Genomic DNA, 25058 nt, shown 5'->3' on the forward strand with positions numbered 1-25058 from the left:
AGAGATGACCATGCTTGAAGCAGCTTTCTTGCCTTTTAAGCAACAGGCAACTACTTCACAGCATCATAACCTGAAAAAAAAGTGGGAAGTAAGAGTCAGAGAAAGAGGGCATCTTCTGAGGAAAAACTCCCCTGAGTTTTGAATGACAACTGGGAAAACCTATCCAGACAGAAAATAAAAAGCTTTGGAATACAAAACGCTCAAGAAAAGATGAATTTTAAACTTCTCACTGGGGCTTTGTGGCCCCTTCTGTCAGTGCCTGTTTGCCAAGTGATCGGAGCCTTCAGAAAAGCTCAGTGCAGTAACATTAACTCAAAGGAGCATTTTCTGCAGGTAAAAGGATGATTTGAGAAACCAGAACAGTAATAGAAACACAGTTTATGTTAAAGTTAAGACTAGATTTAAAGATGCTCACCCTATTTGTTATTTGAGGCCCATCCATTAAGATAAACAGCTCTCAGTTTTTGCTGTCCCCAGTGTGAGCTTTCGGGAAACATCTCTCGTAGATGTGCTCATATATTTGCAGGCAGGGCAGGACATGAGACTATAATTCAGTATTGTTCCTATCACTCATTGGGCAAGCCAGTTTTATTTTTTATTTTGTGTCATAGCACTGCAAATTAAGCCATTGCCACAGATGTGTAATGTAAGCAGCACTGACACCCATCTTTGGGCAGCCCTAAGTACCGAATCCTCTCATCCCTGACCTATTTAAAGTAGCCCAGTCCCTGAGCTCCCAGTCCCCTCCGCAGCCCTATGGCAGCCACAGGCTGGTCAGTACTGGGCACCGGCAGGTGCAGAGCTGCTCTCACAGCTCCAGCCTTTACGCTCGGGAATAGATGGAGTTATTTGATAATACTGAAACAAGAGCTACTATTTTAAGCCTGACAACCCTTAACACGTGCTACGCTTTATCGTTCAGTTAACACACCTCGTTAGAAAGAACAGCCAGCAAAAGACAGCGGCTTGGATCCGCGCTTTATTTACTTCCTCCGCGGCGGTTGCACAACGGGTCAAAGTGCACTCCGCCCTGCGGCCCCGCAGCCCCGCGCCGCCGCTCCCCGAAGGGTTAAGCGGAGGCGGGGGTGTAACGCGGGGCTGACACACACCCGGGGATCGTCCCCGGAGCGGCAGCTCCCCCGCCTCGCGGTGCCGGCTCGGCGCTGGGAGTGGACTGTTTAAAATTGTCATCTCCCTCTCTTTTTTTTTTTTTTTTTTTTTTCTTCCCCTCCCCTCCTCCTTCTCCCTTCCCAGCGCTCAGATCGCACCGCACCGCCTCCTCGGGCCGCGCTTCCCGGGGCTCCGCTCAGCCTTCAGCCGCGCTGAGTCAGCCCGCTCGGGGCCGGAGGTGCCGCTCCCGGCCTGCAGCCGCCTCCGCGGGCAGCGCTCCGGGCTTCGGCGCGGGGCGGCACGGAGAGGCCGCTCCTCCTCGCCCGGGGCCGCCCTCTCCCCCCCCTCCGCCGCCGGCGGTGGATCAGTTACACGCAGCTGGCACAGGTGTGGGGCGCCCTTCAGACTCGCGCCGCCGAGGGAGACCCGGACACAGGGAGAACATGCAGCCATTTTGGGCAGAGGCAGACAAAGAGCCGCGGCCGCCCGGCCGCCCGCCCGACGACAGTCCTCTCCGCTACCACAACCGCCGCCCCCGCCCGCTCGCCCCACACCTCCCGGCTTCCCCTCGCCCGCCCCCGACTCCCGGCGCGGTTCTGCCACCGCCGCCCGACTCCCGACTCAGCCCTCTCAGCCATTTGCGCCGCCTTTTATAGGCGGTCGCCGACCAATCAGCGGCGAGCGGAATCCCTCTCCGACCGGTGATGTGAGGCCGGGCTCGCGCGCGTGCGCAGTCCGGGGGAGGCCGAGTGTGTGTGTGTGGGGTGGGGGGAGGGAGGGAGGAGTGGAAGGGGAGGGGGGGGAGGAGGGAGCAGCTCACAGGAACCCTCCAAAAAAAAGATGGCGGCGGGCTCGGATCTGCTGGATGAGGTTTTCCTGAACACGGAGGTGGATGAGAAGGTGGTGAGCGACCTGGTGGGCTCCCTAGAGTCCCAGCTGGCGGCCTCCGGCCACCACCACCAGCACCACAAGGCGCAGGAGCCCCTGCGGGCCGCTGGGGGGCTGCTGGGGAACCATGTTGTGAGCGGCGGCAGCGGCAGCGGCAGCCCTAGCCCCAGCCCTGGAGGAGTTGTAGTAGGAGGCAGCGCGAATGCCCAAACGGAGAGCGGCGGCGGCGGCGGCAAGATGGGACTGAGCGCCCCGGAGATCACAAAAGCAGGTACGGTGCCGTGCCGCGGGCAGGGCTGGGGGCGCGGGGCCTCCCCTCCCCCTCCGCGCTCCCCCCCGCTCCGTCCCCTCTCCCCCCTCGGCGCTTTGGCACCCCCGGGGCTCCGAGGTGGGCATCGGCCCTGCGGGGCCTCCCCGCGCCGTGTCCCCCCGCCGCCCGTCCCCTCGCGCGGCTCCGCGTTCCCTCCCCTTTATTTTCCCTCCCGCTCACCGGAGGATGTTCTGTCGCGTGTGTGGGGGTCGGTTCCCCCGGCCCGGCCGTGTCACTCCTCTGCCGTCCCTTCTTCTTTATATATTTTTTTTCTGCTCCGTCCGTCGGCGGGGTTGAAAGCGCACAGCCCACCCGTGGGGTGACGGCGGTACCGCGCGGCCCGGGGCTGCCCCCAACCTCCCCCCCCTCCCCCCCTAACCTCCTCCTGCAGAGGTGGGGGCTGCGGAGGGAATCCCTCTCCGTAGTGCCCCCTCCCCGAAGCGCTGGGGGTGTCATTAATCATGACATCTATTTCCTGCAGAGGAGGAAGCCGGGGAGGGGGGATTTCGAGGGGAGGAAGTCCCTCGGAACGCTGCCCCCCACCCGCTGTTTCTCTTCAGCCCCCTCCCCTCCTGTCGGGGGTTCGGAGGGACGCTCCACTCCGCCCGTTCCCGCGCTGCCCTCAAGGGGGGGGTGGTGTCACAGAGCGGGGAGGGGGGGGTCGGGGCGCAGGGACCCCGCCTGGGGTTGCGCCCCCTCCGTGTGCGGTGGTGCTGGGACTGAGGGCTCACCCCTTGGGAATGGAGGTAAGCTGGTTTGCGGGGGAATAGTAATAGCCACAACAATTAAGAAGTCTCCCCAGAATCTCTCTGCAATTCCTCCCCTCCCCCCGTTTTTATACTTTATTCTTCTTTGCTTTTTCTCTTCTCGCTAAAGCCTAAGAAGATACAACAGCCCTTCTGTCACAATTAATGAAGCTCTTCCAGGAGGACCTCCTTCACCTTTACAACGTACATCTCAATATTTGCCTGTCACTACTGCCTTCCCGTTTCTGTCTGCTTAGGGCCAGGATCCAGGCTGTCTGTGATGTTACTGGTGATAACACCAGGCCTCCTCGGGGGGGGCACAAGGATTATTCAGGACAAGAAGCTACATCATCTTGTGCCTTCTTAAAATCAGCTTTGCTTTTTATTTATTTATTTTATAACTGTCTTTGGCTGTGGGAACTTCAGATAGAACAGAACAAATACTGTAATAAGCTGGCACGGTCTTCTTGTAGACCTCTCCAGGTCTTGCAGTACTTCTTACCTTGTCAGGCTGATGGTTTTCTTTCCCTTCAAGTTTCTTGTTTTGTTGTCGTGGAGCCTCCCGCTCTAACTCTGTAGGAGATGAAAGGATTAGTGTGTAACATGTGCTGGGCATAGAGAATGTGTCTTGTTAATGTGTCTTCTATTGCCTTTTTCCCCTCTTGCAGTTGCAGCCCTTCTGATAAGTGTGTTATCAGGCTCTAGAATGGAGAAGAGGTCTAAGATGATCTTCTTTCTTCCTTTCCACTGTCCGTTTCAAATCTGTTTTCCCTATTTTCGTGCACTGTAGTGATGAGAGCGAGGATGTTATCATTTGTATTGAACCTGTCAGTATTTGATGGGAAATTGCAAGCTTCAGGACAATGTCTTAAAATCCATCTTCAGTTTGTATGCTGTCCCATTTTCTTGGCTCTGTGGAGAAGGCTTGGTGATGAGGGAGGATGTTCTGTTTTGGCAGAGTTCTCCTCCCGCTCATTCTCTCTGTTTAACCTTGTTGTTGTTTTGCAGGAGCAGGAGGAGTGCAAGGAGGTGTTATTAATCATAACACCAGGTCCCAGACTTCAGCTCTGGATGGAGCCACCACGACGAGCACCAGCACCACCACTGCAGCGGCAGGAGGATCCGAGGTCACTGCTGCTCCAGGGACCCTCAGTCAGGGCAAATCGGTGGTTATCAGCACCATGGCGACTGCCTTGTCCACCAGGAATGGCAAGATTGGGACCACGACAGTGCAAACTTTGAATGGTAGTAACGTGGTGATGAACTCTCACCACACAGGAAGTGCTGCTTTCTCTGGGACTCCAGTGACCGCCAACCCCGCTTCTGCACCTGCTGTTGCCCCTCTTGTTAACAATGGACCTGGATCTGTGGGAAAAGGAAATACTGTTAACGCCGTTTTGCCGTCAGCTTCCAACACTGTCATCCAGACTTCTTTCCTTAATACTGCTGTGTCCTCTGCATCTTCCTCCTCGCCCACAGTTATCTCTTCACAGCCGCCACCGAGTGTTGGAAGTGGGGGCCCTACGGTCACACTCGTGAGGCCCCCGATTCACACGGCAGGACCCACGGTAGCCGCAGCTGGCGCGGCCACTCAGAATGGGAGCAATACTGTGATCAATTCAACCATCAGTGTGGGGAGTTTTCCTGCTGTTGCTACAGCCACTGTGGGATCTGGAGTTTCCCTCCAAACAACGCTTGTGAATAGCCAGTCTGGTTCCAGCGTGCCGGCGGCTCCTACCACACAGGTCATCAAATCTGAGTCTCCTAAAACTATAGTGCAGGCAGTATCCCAACAGCAGACGCTGGCTACTGCTGGCCAGCCCAGTACTACAGGGGGTAACATGATTATTGGGCAAACTATGCAAGCTGGGCTCACCAATGTTGCCCCCAATCCTGGTGGGATACCTCCTGCAGCACCTGGCACCCCTACGGGAATGGCTAAAGGCACTGCCAACACAGTGGCACAAACTCTACCGAGGACTCCAACAGCAACTACGAGTGGAATCAGAGCAACTTTGACTCCTACAGTTTTAGCACCTCGTTTGCCTCAGCCACCTCAGAATCCCACTAACATTCAGAATTTTCAGTTACCACCAGGTAAGCAGAAGCTCAAGGGCTTCTTGTTTCGGGAATGTGATTCTTGCAGGGAGGAAGGTCTCTTGCTGTTTAGTTGTGAAAAAAGGTGTTATATTTAACAGTGGGAATTGTCTGGTGTGGTGTAGTAGCATAGTAGCATTCCACTACTTAGTGTATTTTTTCAGGTGACCAAAAATGTCTTGTGTGCAATGATTATTTGGAGATTGTCCGGTGTTCTCTTTACAATGTTGAGTGCAGATGAAGCTGCAAACTGCCAAGTATGACAATGAAACATTATCAAAAGAAGTGCTGCTATTTCATTTTCACAGAAGGCGTTTTAAGGCAGTTTTGTTGGTAGTTTGTATAACCTTTGCATGCTGTTCTGTTCCCACTCTGTCCCTGCATGCCCCCGGTACCGTAGAGCTCTCTTGAATAGAGAAACTGCAGATACAACACAAGAAAACTACCTTCTTTGCCTTTCAATACCTTCAAAGCGTGACTTAAAAACTCACACATTTGGAGCTTATGATGATCTTTTCAGTCACTGTAGTTCTGATACAAAAGGCAGTCTCCCTCTGTCCTTACCTCACCCTGTTGTGTCTAGGGTTGCAGCTTTTGTAGTAGCTAGTATCGTGCTTAGTGCAGAGCATCTCTGGGCAAGGAATGTAGTCCTGACCACAGTGGGTGAGTAAAAAGTAGGACTAGAAGCATTTCTGGCTTGAGAACTGTTCTGTTCTTCTTTAAATATCCTAGATTTGTGCATTTAAAATTACATGTTTACTCTTATATTGAAGCTGACCTGTACATGTATCCAGTTTCATTTTTAACTGAAAGTACTCACATGAACCTACACGTAGTTTTCTGTCTTTTTGATAGTCTGTAGTAATAGGTGTATTCTCAGTATTCACAGTTTTCAGGATAGCATTCAGAGAGCAACTAACTGTGCTTTGTTGCTGGTGCCTCATGAAGGCAGCAGCATTTGTGTATCGCCTGTTTCATTCTGTCTTTGTAAAAGTACACCTACTGGGACACCTCAGCGACCTCAAAGCAGTGCACCTGCTGAGTAAGGCAGACCAGAAGCCAGGCTGCATTACTACACACTGTCTGTTTGGGTAATGTGTTATTTGTGATATGTGATGCTGTGCAGTTTGATGAAGTCTGTCGAGCGTTCTGTACGTGGCATAAATATTCCTCATTTTTTGTGTGTGTAGAGAATTATTCCCTGTATGAATAATATGAATGAGACATGGTGCTAATTTGAAAAAGAAAAACATCCTAAAACTCAAACCTTGAAATCCTCATGTTTGATTTGGAGCTTGTAGGTCGGTAGGCTGGAAAAGCCTTATTTATTGCCACAGCGTATCAGATTTTTCAGGCTTGCAGTCTATTGCCTTGCCTTGTATACCTGTGTTTTTACTAATGCTGCATTATAAATCTGATTATGGGAAAAATACTACCACTGAGTCCAGTGTGACCTTTCTTCCAGGTTGCTGCTGTTTTCAAACCACCATAGCATACTGAAATGTGTTACACTTAGAAGCAGCATTGCCAGTCCTTAAGCATAATTGGGCCATAAATTGCTCCTTTGGAGGTCTCGATAGATCAAAGTAAAGCAATATAGTTTCTAAACACTTGGGCTTTTTTATTAAGCACTTTTCTTGTCTGTCCTACACTTTTAAGAATATTTATAACTTCAGAAGAATAGCATGACTTGTAACATAAGCCTACCTACATGAGTGGATACGTAGAAATTAAATTCTTGCGTGGTAACTCAGGCTTAATACTGGAAATGATTTTTCTTTTCAGTGTAGCAGTTGTTGCTTTTTGTTTTAATTTCTTTGGTTGATTTTCTGTACTTTGCCAATATAGCCAACTTTGCAAATACTTTGCATGAAGCACATCTTGCAGAGCAGAACACTTAGCAAGTGATGGATGCTGAGCTTTTAGAAGCATCTCACAGGTGCGAGGGCTGAGCACTGCAGAAAAATCTAGTGTCTGCAAGTGCTCTGATCTTCAGAAGTGTTCGTATGCATTCATAGTGAAAGCAGAATAGACGACTGTTTTTGAGATGTAATTTCAAGTTACATTGTGATAGGCCAGATTTTTAAAGGCAGCTTGGTAATATGAAAGTGCAGCTGTAGTGCCTGTATGTTGAACATCTACTGCATGCACCAAATCTGCAGCCATAGGTGTATGCTTGAAGTTAGCACTGCGTGCTGGTGGTTTTATAAGATAGTGCACGAAACAGCTTGAGATTAGAGACTGAACGTGTCACTTTTTATACTGCTGTTTACAAATACCCACAGAATTCTTGTGGAGGTTTGACCAATGAGAAGCATGTGTTTTATAGCTATTTTCATGTCTTGATATACTGTTTCTGGCTCTCCAAAGTACTGTTACAGTTTCACATAGCTGAAAAGCACAATATAAAATGTTGTAAGCCTGGAACTTGGTTAAAGGTTTCTAATGTTCACTTAAAAAGAGCGTGTGGAAAATGTTTGATCAACACTCTTTAAAATATATTACTTTAAGATTGATGCTTTATATCTTATTGAAGTGGCTGTGTAACAAACATCAACTGACCAGATTAGAAGTGTTTGGATTGCTAATGGGATGAGGTGGTTGTGAGCTTACTGCATTCTGCTCCGTCATTTCCCAAAGAAACTGGGCTACTCCAAGCATCTGTGCATTGATAAGTTTCCCACTGTTGACATCTTTGAAGAAGAGGGCTGTTGTGCTTCGTGGTCCAATTGGGCAGATCAGGGTAGTGGATGTCCAGGAGTAAACTTATTTTTGGCTTGTTAGCAGAGACAGAAATGTTGACAAATAATTTGCTAGGGGACAGGGAGGGAGGAACCCACGTCTGTTTCTCTTTATACATGCTACTTTGAAGATGCAGCATCTTTTGAAACTGTGTCTGGAAATAAATCATAGTTGGTTCTTTGTTTTGGAGTCCTTCGAGCAATAATATGAAACGTATCGTGTACGGTCATCTGGTAAGAGGTAGGGAAATGTATGAGTTTGTTCAAGCATTGCCAGTGTTTTCCTGTTACAGATGCTCTTTTCTGTTGGATTTCCTAAGATTAAACCTTTGCAATGTAGGAGTTCACAAAGTGACTCGAGGCCATCACTGCACGTGGTGCAGTCACCTTGTAAAATGACCAACTCGTGTGCTTTCGGAGCTCCCTTTAAAATACTGTCTTCTCCTGCAATGCTGTAATAGTTTCAGAACCAAAGTCCAAGAGGTTATGCTCACCATAACAGTGTTGTCAACTTGAGGGTTCAAAGATTTGATTTCTGTTCTTGGAGGTGCTTTATGTTGTTAATCTCTTCCACTTCATTTTCTGTGTACAGGCATCTCCTGATAACCTGTAAAGTGCCTCATAGGGCAGGGGCAGACTGGGAAGTGCTGCATGTGTGCAGGAAGAACTAAATGTGGCTGGGAGCTCTTCTGGACCGTTTTCTAGCTTAGGTGACAATGAGATCTGGATACCTTTGCTTCCCTCAGTTCCCTCTTTTTCTTTTATTTTCTGAGATAATATCAATGCTTACAAAGAATTGCTGGCTTGATCCTGAAGGCTGTCTTTTTTTTCCCTAGTAATCAAAGTTGTGACACTTAATTCTGTTTGAAGATAGAATAGGTTGGTTGTGCAGATTTTTTTGAAGCTCCTGACCAGCATTTGTGTTTCCAATAGTGCAGTCAGTCAGCTGCAGTAGAACAGCTATCACAAGTTCGTTTCACTTTTTATCTAATGATAAAACACCCATATTGCTTTTACAAAATTCCATTGCATCCCCCAGCAGCTGGTTAAGGGGGTGAGACTTGGCTTCCTTCACCACATTCTGTTTTGGGGGGCTTTTCTTGTGCTGTTTCTGTGGTGGCTGCAGGATGGGTCCTTTCTCAGCTGTGAAAGTGACTGCCTCTTTAAGAAGTTGGGTTCTAGAACTCCTAACAGCTAACTCCTAACAGCTCACCTGTAGGTGAGCCCTGCAGTTGGGCCCAGCTTACTGCTGATACTGTCCAGGAGTGAACGGTGCTGTTCAGCAGCAGACCTCGGAGCATGGCCTACTACTATTCACCCTTTGCAGGTGGGATACTTCACTTGGTTTCTACAGCAGTTAACTTTCCCTTTCAAACCAACGGTTATCAGCTTGTGTCCGTTGCACAGTAAGGACTCTGATGTCCCAGTCCTTGGTTTTTCTGACCTTAGGATGGGAAAACTACTGACACACACGCTTAATTTAAGAGGTATTCAGGTCCTGTCTGCTTGAGCAGTGCTGCTTTTTGAGTTGGTATCACTGAAAAGTAATTTCTGCGGTGTTTGTACAGTTTCCTTTGGTGATGAGTTGGGCTCTAGGCTGTTGGGAAAGGCAAGTGGATTTAAGGAGAAAAGGTGATAGGATAAGAGGAATCAGACTACACTTAAGTTGTAAAATATTCTGTGTTACTTTTTCCGACTGAAGATGGCGTTCTGTGGGTTACTTTGTGCTTAAAACATGTACCCCAGAGGTGCCTAAACCAATTAGGAACAATAAAAATATAAATGCCTACTTCCATAATCTTAAGCAGCGCAGAAAGAAACAGAAGAAATAATATGAAGTAGTGGAATGTAGTTCTTGCTATTTCTCACTGACTGGGAAGCGAGTTCAAACATATCCTGATGAAAGCTGCCCTGCGTTGTGCACGTGCTGCTGATGTTTTGCCTATTAACTGTGCTGGCATGGCTGTATTTTGTTAGGAAAAAAAAAAAAAGCATAATGCACAGTGATAATAGGAGCTTTTTATAGTATGTTTTACTTTCATGGCATTTTACAGAGCTTAACCCTCGCAGCATGCTCATGTGGTTGATAAATAAAGTAGTACGAATGCTGCTTTAAAGCTGGAGGAAAGAGCAAGTTGGAGAAGTTCTGACTTGCTGAAGGCCATGAAGGAATCAGTATTGAGCCAAGATTTGAGCTTAGGAGTCCTGTAGCTGGCGTGTGAAGTGCTCTCTCTTTCTGAAAGATAACTGTGGATCAGTGCTGCTGAGCTCTTCTGGGTGAGGGGTGGTTTTCATGTTCAAATCATGCATCAGCAAAAGGAACATTCTGCTTTATTTGAAATCTGTTACATCAGATCTGCCATATGTCACCAGACTGAAAGTTGTGTTTGTTCTCACTGCGACTTTTTAATTAAGGAATCCTGCATGCTTAGCTTTGTACCCCAGAGAACTTAAAAATGAGAGCTGTGTGATCGAATTTGTTGCTGCTGTTACAATGAATGTCACGAAGCCAATAAACGCTTTGTTTCTGTACATTTGATAAAGATGTCTCTAAGCGTTGAGATTTAATGTGAAGTGCAGAAGTTGTGCTTCTCCTAAGCTTTGAACCCTACCAACTTTGACTACTTACCTTTCAGTTCTGTTACAGAGTGTATTCTTGTCCCCAGCAATCTTTGGAGGAGCATGTGTGGATTTGTTTTATAGATCTATCTAGACTTCAAACTGTGGTCTTTGGGGGTTTTGGGGTCACACTGCTTGTGCTGTCGATAGGGAACTACAAAAACTACAAACGAGTGCATCTTTCCTTCGAGGCATTTTGCACTCTGCTGCTTCAGGGTGCTCTGTGGTGTTGGTGTGTTCGGTGAGCTGAATGAATGCTCCACGCCTGGGAATGCACGTGGCTCACTTGTAACTGCAGCAGATTGGTTTGAGGACCACATGTTTGGCTGCTGCCCAGGGCTTGAGCCACTCACACAGGGTGCTGCAGCACAGATAGCAGCTGAAGGTGAAACTGTGACTGCTTTGGGTGCTGGTGCACTGAAGACACAAATGAGGAGGTATCACAAACTCTCTTCAAACAAAACCTTTTGTTGCATGAAAGTCCTTATTATTGTTTGTCTTCTCTGCTTTGGGAAACGATATGGAAATAGAGTCCCAAGAAATGCATGAAGTAGTTCAGGAACACAGTTGAAAATGCAGGTATTGGCTTAAGTGGGCTTTAACACAGAGAAGAGAGGGGTTTGCAGAGGGCCTGCTCTGGTGAAAGCTATGTGATGGGATGCTGATGGTGTCTTTGCTATGAACCAGAGAGAGAAGCTGCTAACAAATGGGGCATTTTAAACATTTCTGGGTTGTTATTTGCAGGGTTTTTTTTTTTGGTCAGAAATGTCTGAAATGAACTTTTTGCCTGAAAATACCCACTCTTGCCAGGGGTTTTGTGTATTGAAACTTTTATAAAGTTTACAACGCCCTTTAACTGTCTGAATCCACTCCTGGAGTGTGATGTCATGGCTTGGTGGGAACAGGAATGCTTCTGCCAGCTGGGAGGGGGTGGAACCATGTCAGATTTCACTGTTCGCCGTGTTATCTCTTGTGAGAAATTATAAAGAAATGAGATGCATGGGAAAAGAAAAAGTTGGAAATTGTCTTTCGCGCAGCTGAACACGGCGATAGGAAGGGATGCGCAGCAGTGTTTCGCAGGCTGCTCTTCTGTTTGCTCGTCACTGAGCGTGGCAGAGCTTCCCCTGGTGCTGCTGGGGCTGTGGGCTCTGTGGGCTCAGCCTCCTATGGGCAGGCTGTGTGCAGCTGTTCCAGTGAGGACTCTGGGGATATTCAGGCTTTGTCTTTTGTGTTGTTACAAGTTGGTAATGCCTTAACTTGAATTTGCTTCTGAACTAATCAGGATTTTAGCTGAATTCAAGAAGTTGCTGTTTGTTTATACTGATATAGACTTAAAAGCTGTATAATCTTTCTCGTCTGGGTTCAGGTTTTGCTGTACCAACCTTCTTCCTGCTAAAAGAAGGGCAGTGGATGATGCACTAATTGTGCTTCATATGACGTGGTTATGTCCACACTGCAGGTTGTAACTGAATTACTGTGGCAAAATGGTCCCATCCCCACCTGAAAGGCTGGGAGAAGTGCAAATACTATATGCAGAGGCTGTAATTTAAACAGGTGTAAAGATTGTCATCACCCATACTTCAAATTAAATGGTTTTTTTTCATTGAGGCCAAAGAGACATGAGCAGGTTACCCTAAAAAACACACTGCTGCCTCAGGAGGAATTGACTTTTTTTCCTTCTTTTGCCTCAGCTTAATCTTGACTTTTTACCCCAGTTCTGTTTTGCAGTTGTTTCCTTCCAGAAATGCCGGTGTTTTCCTGGAGGCACAACAGTGTCAAGGAACTGAAGGCCAAGTTGTTGCCAGAGCCTTCTTCTGCCTTAGAGTAACTCTCTTCATGTGTCCTCAGAGTAGTATCTAAGGTAAACTGAAATAATTCTTGAGGCCTTCCGTATGCCTGGAAGTCTTTTCAGTATAGATTCTTTTTGATGAGGACATTTTTTTATTATCATCTCTGTGTAATAGTATAGGTTATCAATATCTAATCAAGAACTAAGTGATACCTATAAGGAGTGCTGCCCCTGCAGTGTGTTCTGCATAGGCAGACTTTGGCAGCTCTGCTCTTAAAGCTGTGTACAAATACAGATAATCTCTGGCCCTGTAGTTGTTGTCAGGTTAGAAATAACATTTAAAAAATACGACTTTCTGTTCTTGTATTACCAGTAATAGAAGGTTATGCTTTGAATATAAAAGGCTGACTCTCAGCAAAATGCATAAATAGATTATAAATCCTTTTACCTAGGGACAGTGCTTTTGCTCTGTATTTATACAGGAGTTAGTGCAAGATTTGACTGCTGCCATGTTCTTTTTGAGGCATTTAGAAAAGTATATTGATAAAAAAAAATTGAGTAACTTGTTGTCCGTATAGAACTATTTATATGTTAGAACTGTAATTTGTTAGCAGCAGTTGGCTTTGATTTTGATGCTTTTTTCCTTAAATTCATTACTGAAATATATTTTTTTCCATAACATGTTGTAGCCAATACCTGGACAACTGGTAAATTAGAATTAGCATCACTGTGTAATGTTGTTCTACATGGCTAGTGGGACTGTTCCACGACGGTTTATTGAATGAAGCCACTTCAGTTAAAGTGGTCTAGATTATCATTACAACTCAATTAACACGTGATTTCTAGAGTAGCTGAGCTGTTAAAAACCACCCCTGTGCTTATGCATGGAATAAAGCATGTGCTGGATGCTGTACAGCCACCCAGTGCAGGTTTGGCTGCAAAATGTGTTCCAAGTGACAGAGAATAAACAACTCTGAGCTCTGAGGTTTATTGCCATGCTCCTGTCCTTCCTAAATGGCTTGGGGTGCAGCAAGGCTGCACTGAGCCATCCCTGCTCCTTCCTTCAGCCAATTAGTTGGGTATTTCTGCAAGGTAGGGTTACACAGAATGCATCTCCCAGGAGTTACAGCATCGGGTGCATTTAGCGTAAGCAGCCGTGTGGCGAGTGGGACCAGTTGCACCTATGAGTCAGAGCCACAGGGAGCAATTGCACACCTGTGGCCAAAGAGTCACAGAACAGGACCAGAAGTGTGTTGGAGAGGTTGGTGCAGGAGGTGGGACGGGGTCTGAAGCAGGAAGGCTGAGAGTGGCTCCGTTGTGCAGAAGTTTATGGGAAAGCTTGAGCAGCTGTTAGTTCATAATAAACACACATGTGGTCGTATTTGCAGTAGTGTTAAGGGTGGATTGGAAAAAGGGGCAAGTGTTCATGCCATGAACCTCAAGCTCGTGTTTCCTACCTTTCTTCCTTTTTTTCAGCATATCCTTTGGTTTTCTTTCCTCTCTCTGTGGGGGAGGGGAGGGAAGGCACTAATTATTTATAAGTGTTAGTCATACCCAGTCATTAAGCTTAGTCATTACTCAGGACTGTGCATTTGATGGTTAGTAAACTCAAAACTAGACTTCACTTTGTTTAAAAGCTTTGAGTGCAGGCTTAGAGGTGAGAAAATACTTTTCTTCTTCTAGTTGGTGCTACTTAATAAGTGTTTCTGTCAGCCAAAGTGGTGTGTAATATCATGGCCCCATCGCTGGTTTGTGTTTGAACTCATGGGCATTGTGCATAGCGTATTCTCAAAGAGGAGTGATTTCTACATTGGTGATGACAGCCTTAAAACCACAGGGTGTTTCTGCTGGGATTGGAGGTTCCTGTGAGGCTCTCCTGGTAGCTGTTGTCCAGCGTGGGCTCTGTGGCTCCAATTGAAGAGGCAGCACCAGCAGGGGATCCCATCACTGCCTAAAATTGCCCAGGGTGCACCTAGAGTAGAGCAGTCGTGGTGTGCTTGGTTTGAGGTGTTGCTGTTTGAAGGAAGGTGATGTGGATTTACTTCTTTATTCCTCACTCTGTGTTTGTTTGCAGGCTGTGCTAAGTTCAAAGCTTGAACATTTCCATTTCATCCTGTGCATGAACCACTGTAGTGTGTTGATGCACCTTGCTCCAGAAAACCTCTGTGCCAGAAATGAAGACTAGTTGAGTTTTAAAATCTCCTGTTTAGAATAACGTGGAAATAATTAACGACCTCTTATTTTATGTCTTTCTCAAAAGCAGATCAGATTTTGGTATAACTGCATTGCTGTTTGGTGCATGTGTATTGAAATCAGTGTGGAGCTACATCAGAGTCCCTTTGAGATAAATAATTAAAGTAGCTGGTTTAGAGCCTGGTAGTATTTTCCTTTCTTAGTTCTTTCTGCACCAGTCTAAGGACAGATCTGTGTGATGATTGCGTTGCAGTCTGACAGCTCTCCGCTGTTTTGGCTTTACGTGCTCGATAGAAAGGAATGTTAACACACTATCAAAGAATATACCTTTCCAGAAAAGTCAAAATAGTTTCGGATCACATTGTTGTTGAAGCATTTGCTAAATGTTGCTGTACAAGAAGAGGTGTTTGGCAGAACACTGCATACACATTTTTCCAGCTAAGATAAGATTTCTCCGTATGGGATCACTGTTAAATACAGAGGCTTTTTGGCATGCTAGTGTGACGTGATTCCTTTAGCTATATTCCTGAAAGGCTTTGGAGTCAGTGCTGTACGAGTTGTTCACTTCTTGAGAGCGTGGTGAAGTTGTGCAGTTCGAAGCTGAGCTCTTGCATAATGAGAGCAAGTAAAAGCTTTCACTATGAGATTGTCTTTTGTCTTCTGACTCGTATTAGGAATAAAACAAACAACTTTTCATAACATGGACTTGTTGACTTGCCTTTACAGAACATTTTCTGTCAGGATCTGTGATGGTTTTTGAGGCAGTTCTTTCACTTCTGTTAGTAATAATCACAGATCAGCTGTTCAGGAAACAGTATTTTGGTTCTGGTCTGTGCTGTGTGTGCAGATTGCATGTAGGTGAGTGGAGTGCTGTAGTAAAGTAACGCTGTTCCAAAACTTCTGGGCTGTGTAAGCAGGTAAAATGCAGCTTTGTTCTACCTGAAGCACAGCAGGTGCCAAGCATTTAGCAGCCACTCTTCAGATGTACCGTGCAGTGCAGCGGCGCGCTTGGTGCGGGATGGCAGGTTGCTCCGTGTGCTGGACAGCTCTAACTGCCCGCAGCTGCCGGCTTGGAGACCTGTGACTCAGCAGATGTGCTGGGAAGATGGAATTGTGCACGCTGTCTGTTGCAGGTAGTGCTGGGTTCTCTTGTAGCTGGCAGCTTTGCAGGAGCTCGTACCTGCACAGCACGCTTAAGCACTGCGGTGTCACAAACCAACCAAGTCGGTGCATGAAACTCAAGAGCCTGGACCGCCGACCACGACAAAGTGTTTGTTGAGAGAGCTACAGTGAAGGCTTTCCTTTCCTTTCCTGGATTTGTTGTGCAGCATGGATCACTTGAGGTTCTGAGCACCTAAACAGTATTTTTCCCCCCACACTCTCTTAGCCACAGTGAGCAAGGAAATCCACGACAGGAGGAAAGGTCTGGGCAGGAGAGTGATGGCTATGACTGGAAACTGCTGCTATGTCTGGGCTTCCCTCATTCCTAGTGCGGTCCCATCTTGATGTCTTGATGACATACTGTCCAAGTCTGTGTGTGACAGGAAAACTGATGTAAATTCATTAATGCGATTAATGGAAGCTCGGCTGAAGTCTTGACCCATTTTTACAGACCTAGCAATATGTCATGTCAAATCCAAGGGACTTTCTCTTTCCCTTTGAGTCTGTGGATATTACTTGGCACCCTTTTTTGGAGTTGTGCAATAATTCAGATTGGGAAGGACCTTTGAAGATCACTTGATCTAAGCCTCTGCTCTAAGTGCAGTGAGATTCAAAGTTAGGTCAGACTGCCTGGGGCCAACTCCAGCACCCTAACCCTTCTAGTGCTTGCTTCCATTTGTCAATGTTTCTCCTGTACTGGAGAGACCAGAACTGAACATGGTATTCCATATGTGACCTTGCAAGTGCCAGTTAGTGAGACTCATCATTTCCCTGAACAAGCTGGCTATGCTCATACTACTAGAGTCCAGTATGTGGTTTGCTTTCTTCTCTGCAAAGACTTGCTGCTGACTCATGTGCAACTCATGTCCCCGGGGACCCCGTGCTTTTTTCTGTAGAGCCACTACTTCAGTTTCTTGCCTGCACTATTGCATGGGGTTTTTCTTTCCCAGCTTCAGGACTTTGCAGCTTTCCCTTCTAGCTTATCAGCAGCTCCCCATATTTGTTGTCCTATTCAAGCTAGATGAGTGTTTTCCATTCCATCATCCAAGTCCCTGATGATATTGAGTGGTATTGGTGTGCCAGCATCATGCCCTGAGGGTTGCCAGAACTGACAGTGCATCTAATATGTTGGTGCATGTCTCCCAACAGGTATAAAAGAACACATCTTCAGTAACAGCTAATCCAAAGCTTTGTTGCCAACTTCAGTTCTGTGCTATTCATCTTGTTTGTAATCAATACTCCTCGTGAGCTGGTGTATAGATTGTCCTTCGTGAGTGCTCTGTGTCTGACAGTTCATTACAGAAGCTCTCCTTTGACATATATAAGTAATTCTAAATCTTCCCTCAGTTGTCTTGTGTTAAGGGAAGCTCTCTTTAGTTACTCGGGACTGTCGTGAGCTGCAGGGAACTTGCAGAGGAGTAACCTGTGCATGTAGACTTTGGTAGGTTCTTCTCTCTTTTCACTCCTATGGAGTGAGAACTTTTACAGACAGTTCACGTATCATAAGAGGAGGAATGGAGGATTCCTTGATAACATTGACATCTGTGCCAGATTATCATTTCCTTTTCTACAAGAAGGGATGCTATCATATAATTTCTACCTAAAATTCTTCCTGTAGTTTCAATAGGCAGCTATCCTTTGCTCCAGCTCTCTCTCCAGTATTTTTCCAGCTTTTTTGTATTGGAGAAATCTTCAAGCTTCATCCTTTCATCAAGGTTTTGTCATTCTGAGGTCTCATCAGATCACCTAAATAGCATTGACCCTTTTGCTTCTTATGGCTTTTGTTGTGTATGATTGCAAGTTGCTTAACCTTGCAGACACTTTCTTTCCTTTTCATAGCAAAAGAATCTCTTCTAACAATACAGAAAAGATACTACTACAAAGCTTTCTTCTACTAATATGGCACAGTCTGCTTATGATTTCTGTCAGATTTTTCTGCCAGGTCAGATGTTTGCAGCATCTTGTTGCAAAGGAATGTGTGCTTGAGAGCTTTGGGCACCGCTGCTCTGATGGTGAAATGTCATGGTAGGAGAACTTCCCTGGCAGATCTAGATAGGATTTGAAGATTTGCTGGATGTCAGTGGACTTTGTGATCAATAACCCTCTTTTGTAGAGATACTTGTGAGAACTTTGATTTCCTTTGCCTGAAGTGTCAATCTCTAGTTATTCTTTTCCGAGATGGACATTCCTTCTGAACATTGGCCTGTGTCTGTTTTGAAGGTGATTCTTTGCTGCCTAGCAGTTCTCCGAGCCTGGTTTTGCAGTTATTCTTTAAGAAGAGGATTTCTTTAGAAGACTAGAAAAGTCTGTTTTCCATGTGATTTCAAGAGCATACATTCTCTAACTTCTCCATATGTTGCAGCTAAACAAAACCAAACAAATAACCCCAAACAACATTTATTAAAGAGCTGCAGTCCTTAGTCGTGGTTCTGAATTGATCTGTGAGTGTGATAACGAGCAAAATCTGGTTTTTCAACCTATCTGTTCTTCTGGTCATCATCACAAAGGGATGCTATTGCTTGTGATCCAGCGGATGCTAGCTTAATTTTATATTTCACAGGTACCAAAGTGTTTCATTCCTGCGTGCTGCTATGCACAGTGAGGAGCACGGGCACACTTCATAGTCAGGTGTGTGCTGACTGCAGGTGAAACTCCTTCAGAGCCCCCAGCTGGATGTGAGGGTCCTGGAGAAGTGCATTGCTAATGCTGAGCATGGCTGCCACGTGTAGCATTGCTGTGGGAGTGGCGGCCTGCTCGGCCAGCAGAGACCTGCAGATGCCTGCTCTGTCTGCAGCAGCTTTTAGTGGTCATTCTGAACTCCAGCTCTTGCAATGATTATTTATCCTGGTTTCTATGTTTGTCAGAGAAAGCTTCTGTGTTTTCTTTATTTCCTCCTTTCTTCCTTTCTTCCTTTCTTCCTTTCCTCCTTTCCTCCTTTCCTCCTTTCCTCCTTTCCTCCTTTCCTCCTTTCATGTGGAGGTTCTCTAGCTGGACAGGGGTTACACAGATAATAAAGGGCGTCTGCAAAGGCTACAAAACCTTTTTTTCTCCCCCAACTATTATTGATAGGGATTCTTTCTCCTTAATCTGTGCTAAGGCATGCTGTCTTTCAAAGGAGCAGGAAAGGAGAAGGCATAAAGAAAGCCTGGTTTGTTTGACATACCGTATGGACAGAGTTCTTTTCATTTCACTGCATGGTTTTACAAGTTTTATTAATTAAAAATAAAGAAACGTGCGCACACAGAACAAAACCCTCTGAAAATGGAAATGCTGTTAGCAACTAGAATACAAATAGACAGAGTCAAAGAAGACACAGTGTAGGGTCATGCTGCTGTGCCATGCAGTGATGAACCTTTCCATCCAAACGCTCTCTTGAAAACGAGAGATCCAGGAAGGTCTCCACCACAAGAACACATGAGGTGAGCATGGCATTGGGCAGGAGGACAAGTCTTGTCAGCATAAGGAGCAACACAACTCAGTTCTGCTAAACCTTTATTTGGAGCTGTGATGAACTGCTTGATTCAAACTAAAAAAACTAAAATATGAGCCTCCTTCACGATTCTGTTGAGCCTCTAACAAAAATGGTAATTAAAATTTATTTTGATGACTTTTTAATGAGGGACTTGGAAAGAATGCTTGAATGTTCACGTGTATAGTAGAGAAGATGATTTTGTAGTATACAGATCAGGCTTCCTAGGTAAAAAAGGCAGAGGTACTTCATATAGTGCACAGCAGTGTGTTGGTCAGTGGCAGACCCTCACTTACGGGATGTTAGAAACAGCACAAATTGAAAATAACTGTGTTAAAGTGTGTGAGCACAGTAGAAACACTACTTACACAGGGATAGGTATGAATGGAGCTTTGTATGAAGAACTTGTTTATAATAATTCTGATCCTTGAGAAAAAGTTCAGACTTGCCATAGAAATCTCTACGTGGAGTCAACATTTGAGTTAAAACTGATTGGCTTGCCCGTCTTCTGCTAAAAATTGAACTTTGTTGGTACGTTTTCTAATGCTTTTCTCTTGTCTGATCAGCAGTTGTGCTCTGTTGCTGTGGGCATGCTCCAACTATACATGTAGCTCTGGGAATATTTCATGGTGCTTGCTCTCCAGAGGTAGGCAGCCTTCGTTCTGTGCTTATCTGCTGCCTTTTCTTTCTTCCCATCCACCTTTTGGATGGCATGTTGAATATGCTAGCCCTTGAATATCTTAGGGAACCCCAAAATTGTGGTTTTTGGGAAAGCTTCTTATGGATGTCAATCTACTTGTGTGCACATAACAGCTTCTTTAAGCAAAAGCATTTGTAGTTATATTTGACTTTCTCATTTGCTGGAAACAAAGTGGTAATGAGCTATACAGTATATTTGTCACTGCCTAGAGAAGAGCTCTCTAATTAGACTTGCACTGTACTCATGTCTTCAGTTATAATAATATTGAAGATTTCCACTGATTGAGTGTTTAGATTCTTCAGCTGATTATTGTGAAACATGACAAAGATGGGCAACAGGAGTTCATCACTGAAGATCTCACCTTCATGTGTAGTTTATGGTGGTCGTGCTCTGAGATTGCATGGAAGAGATCTCCACGTGTTTTGGGGGATGTGTGTAGACTTTTTATTCATGGGCTAACACTGGAAAACTCGAATTCCACTAGAGCCAGTTGATTTTCATGGTGAAGTTTCCTCCTGTAGTTTTGTTGCTCCGATAGGCTAACCAATTTTGGGTACCCAGATTGTTTCCTTAGGTGCCTTTTGCAGAGCTCTTGAGGCTGAGGTGGTGGGGACTGACTGAGATGTGGAAGGAATGAGCCTGGAGAAACTGTTTGCATTGTCCCGATCCTATCTGTGCTTCAAGAAGAAGAGGCTAGCATCTGAAAATCTATCTGTTGAAATCTGGTTCCCTACAGCTATCCAGTGGGGTTAAGTGTACTTATCTGAGTATCTGAGTGACTGAGCAGGGAATGACTGCTTCATTTTCTTCTTCGTTTTATTTTCCTTTTGGGGTGTAGTGTGGCACGGTGCGCTCTGTTGCAGATGCACATGAGAAAAACTATGATTTTATAATCATGTTCATTACTAAATTTGTTATGGGGAAATTAATTTAGAACTTAGATGGTTGTGTTCTTGTTGCTGTTGAAACCTAGTTTTTATTTATTTATTTTTCTGAAAGTAATAGGAGTTTTGCTTAATGGCAAGATTGCTTTAGTTGCAGCGTTTCGTAGAACATTTTTCTTAGCAGCAAACAGGTGCATTTTTAAGCTGTTGCCAACTTTAACCTCTCCTTATGGTGTATTAAGTTGAGAGGGATGCGATTCCACATACACCTAACCTGGACAAAAATCTGAGGAAAATACACTCCTTCACGTTTGAAAAAGGCAGTGTGTTTGTTGACCAGTTTCTTTTTTAACAGGCATGGTCCTCGTGCGTAGTGAGAATGGGCAGTTGCTGATGATCCCTCAACAAGCCTTGGCGCAGATGCAAGCACAGGCACATGCCCAGTCTCAGCCTCAGAATACTATGACTCCTCGTCCTGCTACACCTACCAGTGCTCCTCCAGTGCAGATATCAACAGTGCAGGTTAGTTCAGTGACTTGTAGCATTAAAAAAAAAACACTGAGATTCCGCCTGAGAAGAATACACCAGAAAGTTCAGCCTGGAGAAGAGAAGGCTCTGGGGAGACCTTGTTGATCCCTTTTGATACTTAAATGGAGCCTATGAACAGGACAGAGAGCTGCTTTTCAAATGGTCTCATAGTGACATGACAAGGGGGAATGATTTTAAACTAGAGGAGGACAGATTTAGGTTAGATGTCAGGAGGTGGGGGTGGTGAGACACTGGTCTGGACTGCCCACAGGAACTAGGCATGGATGCTTCATTCCTGGAGGTGTTAAAGGCAGGGTTGGATGGAGCCCTGGGCAGCCTGATCTGATGGGTAGCAACCCTGCCCATGACAAGGGAGTGGGAACTAGATGATTTCTAAGGTCACTTTGAACCCAAGCCACTCTGAATATTTTTTTCTATTCCTCTTTCCCAAGGCACCAGGAACATCTATTATTGCACGACAGGTGACACCAACTACTATCATCAAGCAAGTGTCTCAGGCTCAAACGACAGTGCAGCCCACAACAGCGTTACAGCGCCCTCCTGTTGTGCAGGTAAGTTTGTGGACACAAAATACATGATTGTAAGACATGGTGCAGAAAGTGTGAAGCGATCCATGTGACTTCCAGGCAGCAATTATAGGATTCAAATGCTATCACCTAAACATCTAATTGTGCTTTCTTCATCCCTGAGTGTACAGTATATAAGAGTGTACAGGATTGTTATCAGTGAGAAAAATGCAGCTTTTGTTATACACCCCATTAACCTTTTTCCCCTCAGAGCCTTTGCTTCTGTCAGTGATCTTTCCAGGCCCAAGAATGAATGTATCTGAGTCTCACTCATTTACACTGCTGTTATACTGAAGGAAGAGATCATTCAATCTGTGTATTTTTTCCTCTAATGTGTGCATCATTGTTCTCATTTACTCTGATTATGAAAAACGAGACAAGTTAAATCTTTGTCTCCTTTTTCTGTTTCCCAAATATCAGTAATATAGCTTTGGCACCGCTTTTCTTGTGGATCTTTACATAAAGAGCAAGTTTACAAAGGTATTGTTAAAGTTTGGAGAGCTAGCTTTGGCTTGATAAGTATTGATTGCAGTGGTAAGTAGGATGTGGGAAGTCTGTCAGTGGGACTTTGTGTGTGAAAAGTTCTTATTTACAATGCTGCTTCTTTAAAGATGGTGATCTTACTTTGAATTACCAAGTTGTCTGTAAAAGCAGAAAAATGCTTTATCCTATTGTTCAGCTGTATGAGGGTATGCTTGTGTATTTTGCTGCTTAATTCAGTAAGCAGAAATCGTGCAATACTCAAATCGACTTCAGCCATTCCGGTCTCGAATGTGTAGCATGTTGTGCCATCTGGTGGCTCTTTCTTTCCACTGCAGCAGAAAGTGGATTATCCTTTTGCAGTAGCTGTGAAAGAGGGGCTACTGTCCTGTGGCTTGGTTTATTTGACAGATCAGGAAGCAATCATGTTTTAATATATTCCAAGTACAGTAATCTTATGTTTGTGTTCTCTGCAGCCTCAGATTGTTCTGGGTGGTACTGCACAAACAACTACGTTGGGGGCAGCAACAGCTGTACAAACTGGAACTCCTCAGAGAACAGTGCAAGGAACAACAGCAACCTCCACTGCTGCCACAGTAAGCTATTGAGTGCTTTTAGAATCAATTCTGCTGCATTTCTGTATGTGCAGCTATACACACGCATAGCCACTGATAAAGTGGAAAGCAGTAAAGATGTAGGAGTTGTGTTATCTACTGGTCTTGGAGAAAAGGAGTAAAATTTTAAGCAGCACCATATAATTTATTAAGTGTGAAACGCAGAGCGCTTGAATTTTGAGAGCTGCCAAAGTGTCAAATTTATTTCTGTAATGGCTTCTAAAGTATTCCTTTCTTAAAAACCATGAGTTACGTATTCGTGGGAATGTGTATCGTTTGACATAGCAGAAAGGAATCAGCATGAGAAGGGGTAAGAAGCTGACACTGACTTGTTCAAGATACTTGTTTATAGGACTGTGCAGCGGGGAGAACCAGAGTGCACTGTGCTGTGTGCTGGGAAGAGGAGCTTTGCTATTTGTTGCTCTTCTGCAGTGCCTATTTTCACGTAATTTTCATTCATAAAATACTTTGCATTTCCTAGTTTTATTGAGAATCAGAATTTTTTATATTCTGATAACAAAAATGTAAAAAAGGTGTGTATTTATAAAGCAAAAAAATTATTTCAGTCTTATTATTTTCTACGTGGCAGAGGCCCTGAATTTATAGATAGTATTATTCGGTGATGAACTGAGAGAAGGACTTTATTTCTCTGAGTTTGTAGTCAAAGTAGTTGTTATAAAGAGTTCAGCTTCCTTTGTTTCCTTTCTTCACCCTTGTCCCTTTTTAACAGGAAACAATGGAAAATGTGAAGAAATGTAAAAACTTTCTATCTACATTAATAAAACTGGCATCGTCTGGAAAACAGTCTTCAGAGACCGCAGCTAATGTGAAAGAATTGGTACAGAACCTACTGGTAAAAAAAGTTCAAAAGTAACTTTTTTGTGGGATGGCAGTATGTGGGCCAAGTCAGCTCAAAGCTTTTCTTATGATGAGGAGAAAGATCTTAAAATAGCAGAAAAATGAAACTGAAAAGAGTTTTTCTGAATTAAAATATATGCATGAATTTTTATTTGAAGCTTGAAAAGCAGACGTTCTTGCTTATGCTCTCATGAGAACTTACCCATGGCACTCGTTAATCTATAGTAGTTGACTTAGGTGAGTTAAATCTAAGTGCAAATAGTGCAGATATGAAGTCTTTAAACTCAACAATTTTTATTGATAAAACAAAGAACAAAAAGATGAATTGTGTACTTCAGGGAAGGCAGTTCAGCACAGCTGGCACGATGGGTCAGTGTAGGAAACTGCAAACTTTTACATAAACGTAATAGCTGAAGCTAATGTTAAAGCTGGACGTAATTAATATTTATAGAATGAGTTTTTATTTCTGTATTACTACTGCTCAGTGTAGGTGGTAGTGACTTTTAGTTTAAGATGAAGTTGTGTATTCCAGGTGTTATCACACAGTAACTAGAAGTAGTCTCAAAATCAAATCTTGAAATGTGTCTTCCTATGAGGAATCTACAACTGCTTTTGTGAGAGACAGTTGCATTCAAAGATTGTTACTGTGATGAAACTACTGATAAGTAAAATAGTGGAGAATGATTCAAAGCTACTAATTTTCAATAGATTTAGTATTTCTCTTCTTTTGGTGTTGAAGAATTTAATTTCTGCAATTTCATCCGTTTTTCTTTTTGAAGGATGGAAAAATTGAAGCAGAAGATTTCACCAGTAGGCTCTATAGAGAACTTAATTCTTCACCTCAACCTTACCTTGTGCCTTTTCTGAAGGTAATGTGTGTTCACTACACCTCCTGGTTATCTACTTGCAGCAGTGAGCACAAGCATATCTTCTGCCACTACAAGAATTCCAAGAGGGTGTAGACGGAGTTTGAAATGGTACCTGGTTAGGCTTCTGCTCTCTTAAAATAAGGTTTTTTGTCTCCTGGTTCCAGAAGTTTGTTAATATAATTCATTGGCATAGTCAGTAGGTGGCTGTTTTAAGAAATCTGAAAAGTGAGGGTTTTCTTCCTATGACTTATGAACTGTTTCTTTCCATAGCTCCAAGCCTAGGAGTTGATTTATTATGGTTTCTGAAAAATAGGGATTGAATCAGAGAGAAAAGCCTGCCTTCTGGACAAACTCACACTCTTAAGCTTCTGTGCGTGTTTGTGTGGATAAACAGGAAGGTTGTCATCTCTAAATA

At 44.6% G+C, this 25058-nt stretch overlaps 1 protein-coding gene across 3 annotated transcripts in view; it reads left to right on the top strand.

Moving 5' to 3' along the window:
• Positions 1–1917: 1917 nt before the first annotated feature.
• TAF4 (TATA-box binding protein associated factor 4) overlaps positions 1918–25058 on the top strand; it is a 36435-nt gene continuing 13294 nt past the window's right edge. For 2 of the 3 annotated variants that reach the window (XR_007380187.1, XM_048963035.1), the window contains exons 1-7: positions 1918–2269; positions 4063–5151; positions 21063–21229; positions 21688–21807; positions 22779–22898; positions 23647–23769; positions 24554–24643. Coding sequence is in view for 2 of the 3 variants with exons in the window: in XM_048963035.1 (XP_048818992.1) it covers positions 1951–2269; positions 4063–5151; positions 21063–21229; positions 21688–21807; positions 22779–22898; positions 23647–23769; positions 24554–24643 (2028 nt within the window). In the remaining variant the exon portion in view is untranslated. The remainder of the gene's footprint in view (positions 2270–4062; positions 5152–21062; positions 21230–21687; positions 21808–22778; positions 22899–23646; positions 23770–24553; positions 24644–25058) is intronic. The other variant, XM_048963036.1, reaches the window with a different exon arrangement.

This window comes from Lagopus muta, chromosome 16 (assembly GCF_023343835.1).
Source record: "Lagopus muta isolate bLagMut1 chromosome 16, bLagMut1 primary, whole genome shotgun sequence".
NCBI lineage: Eukaryota > Metazoa > Chordata > Aves > Galliformes > Phasianidae > Lagopus > Lagopus muta.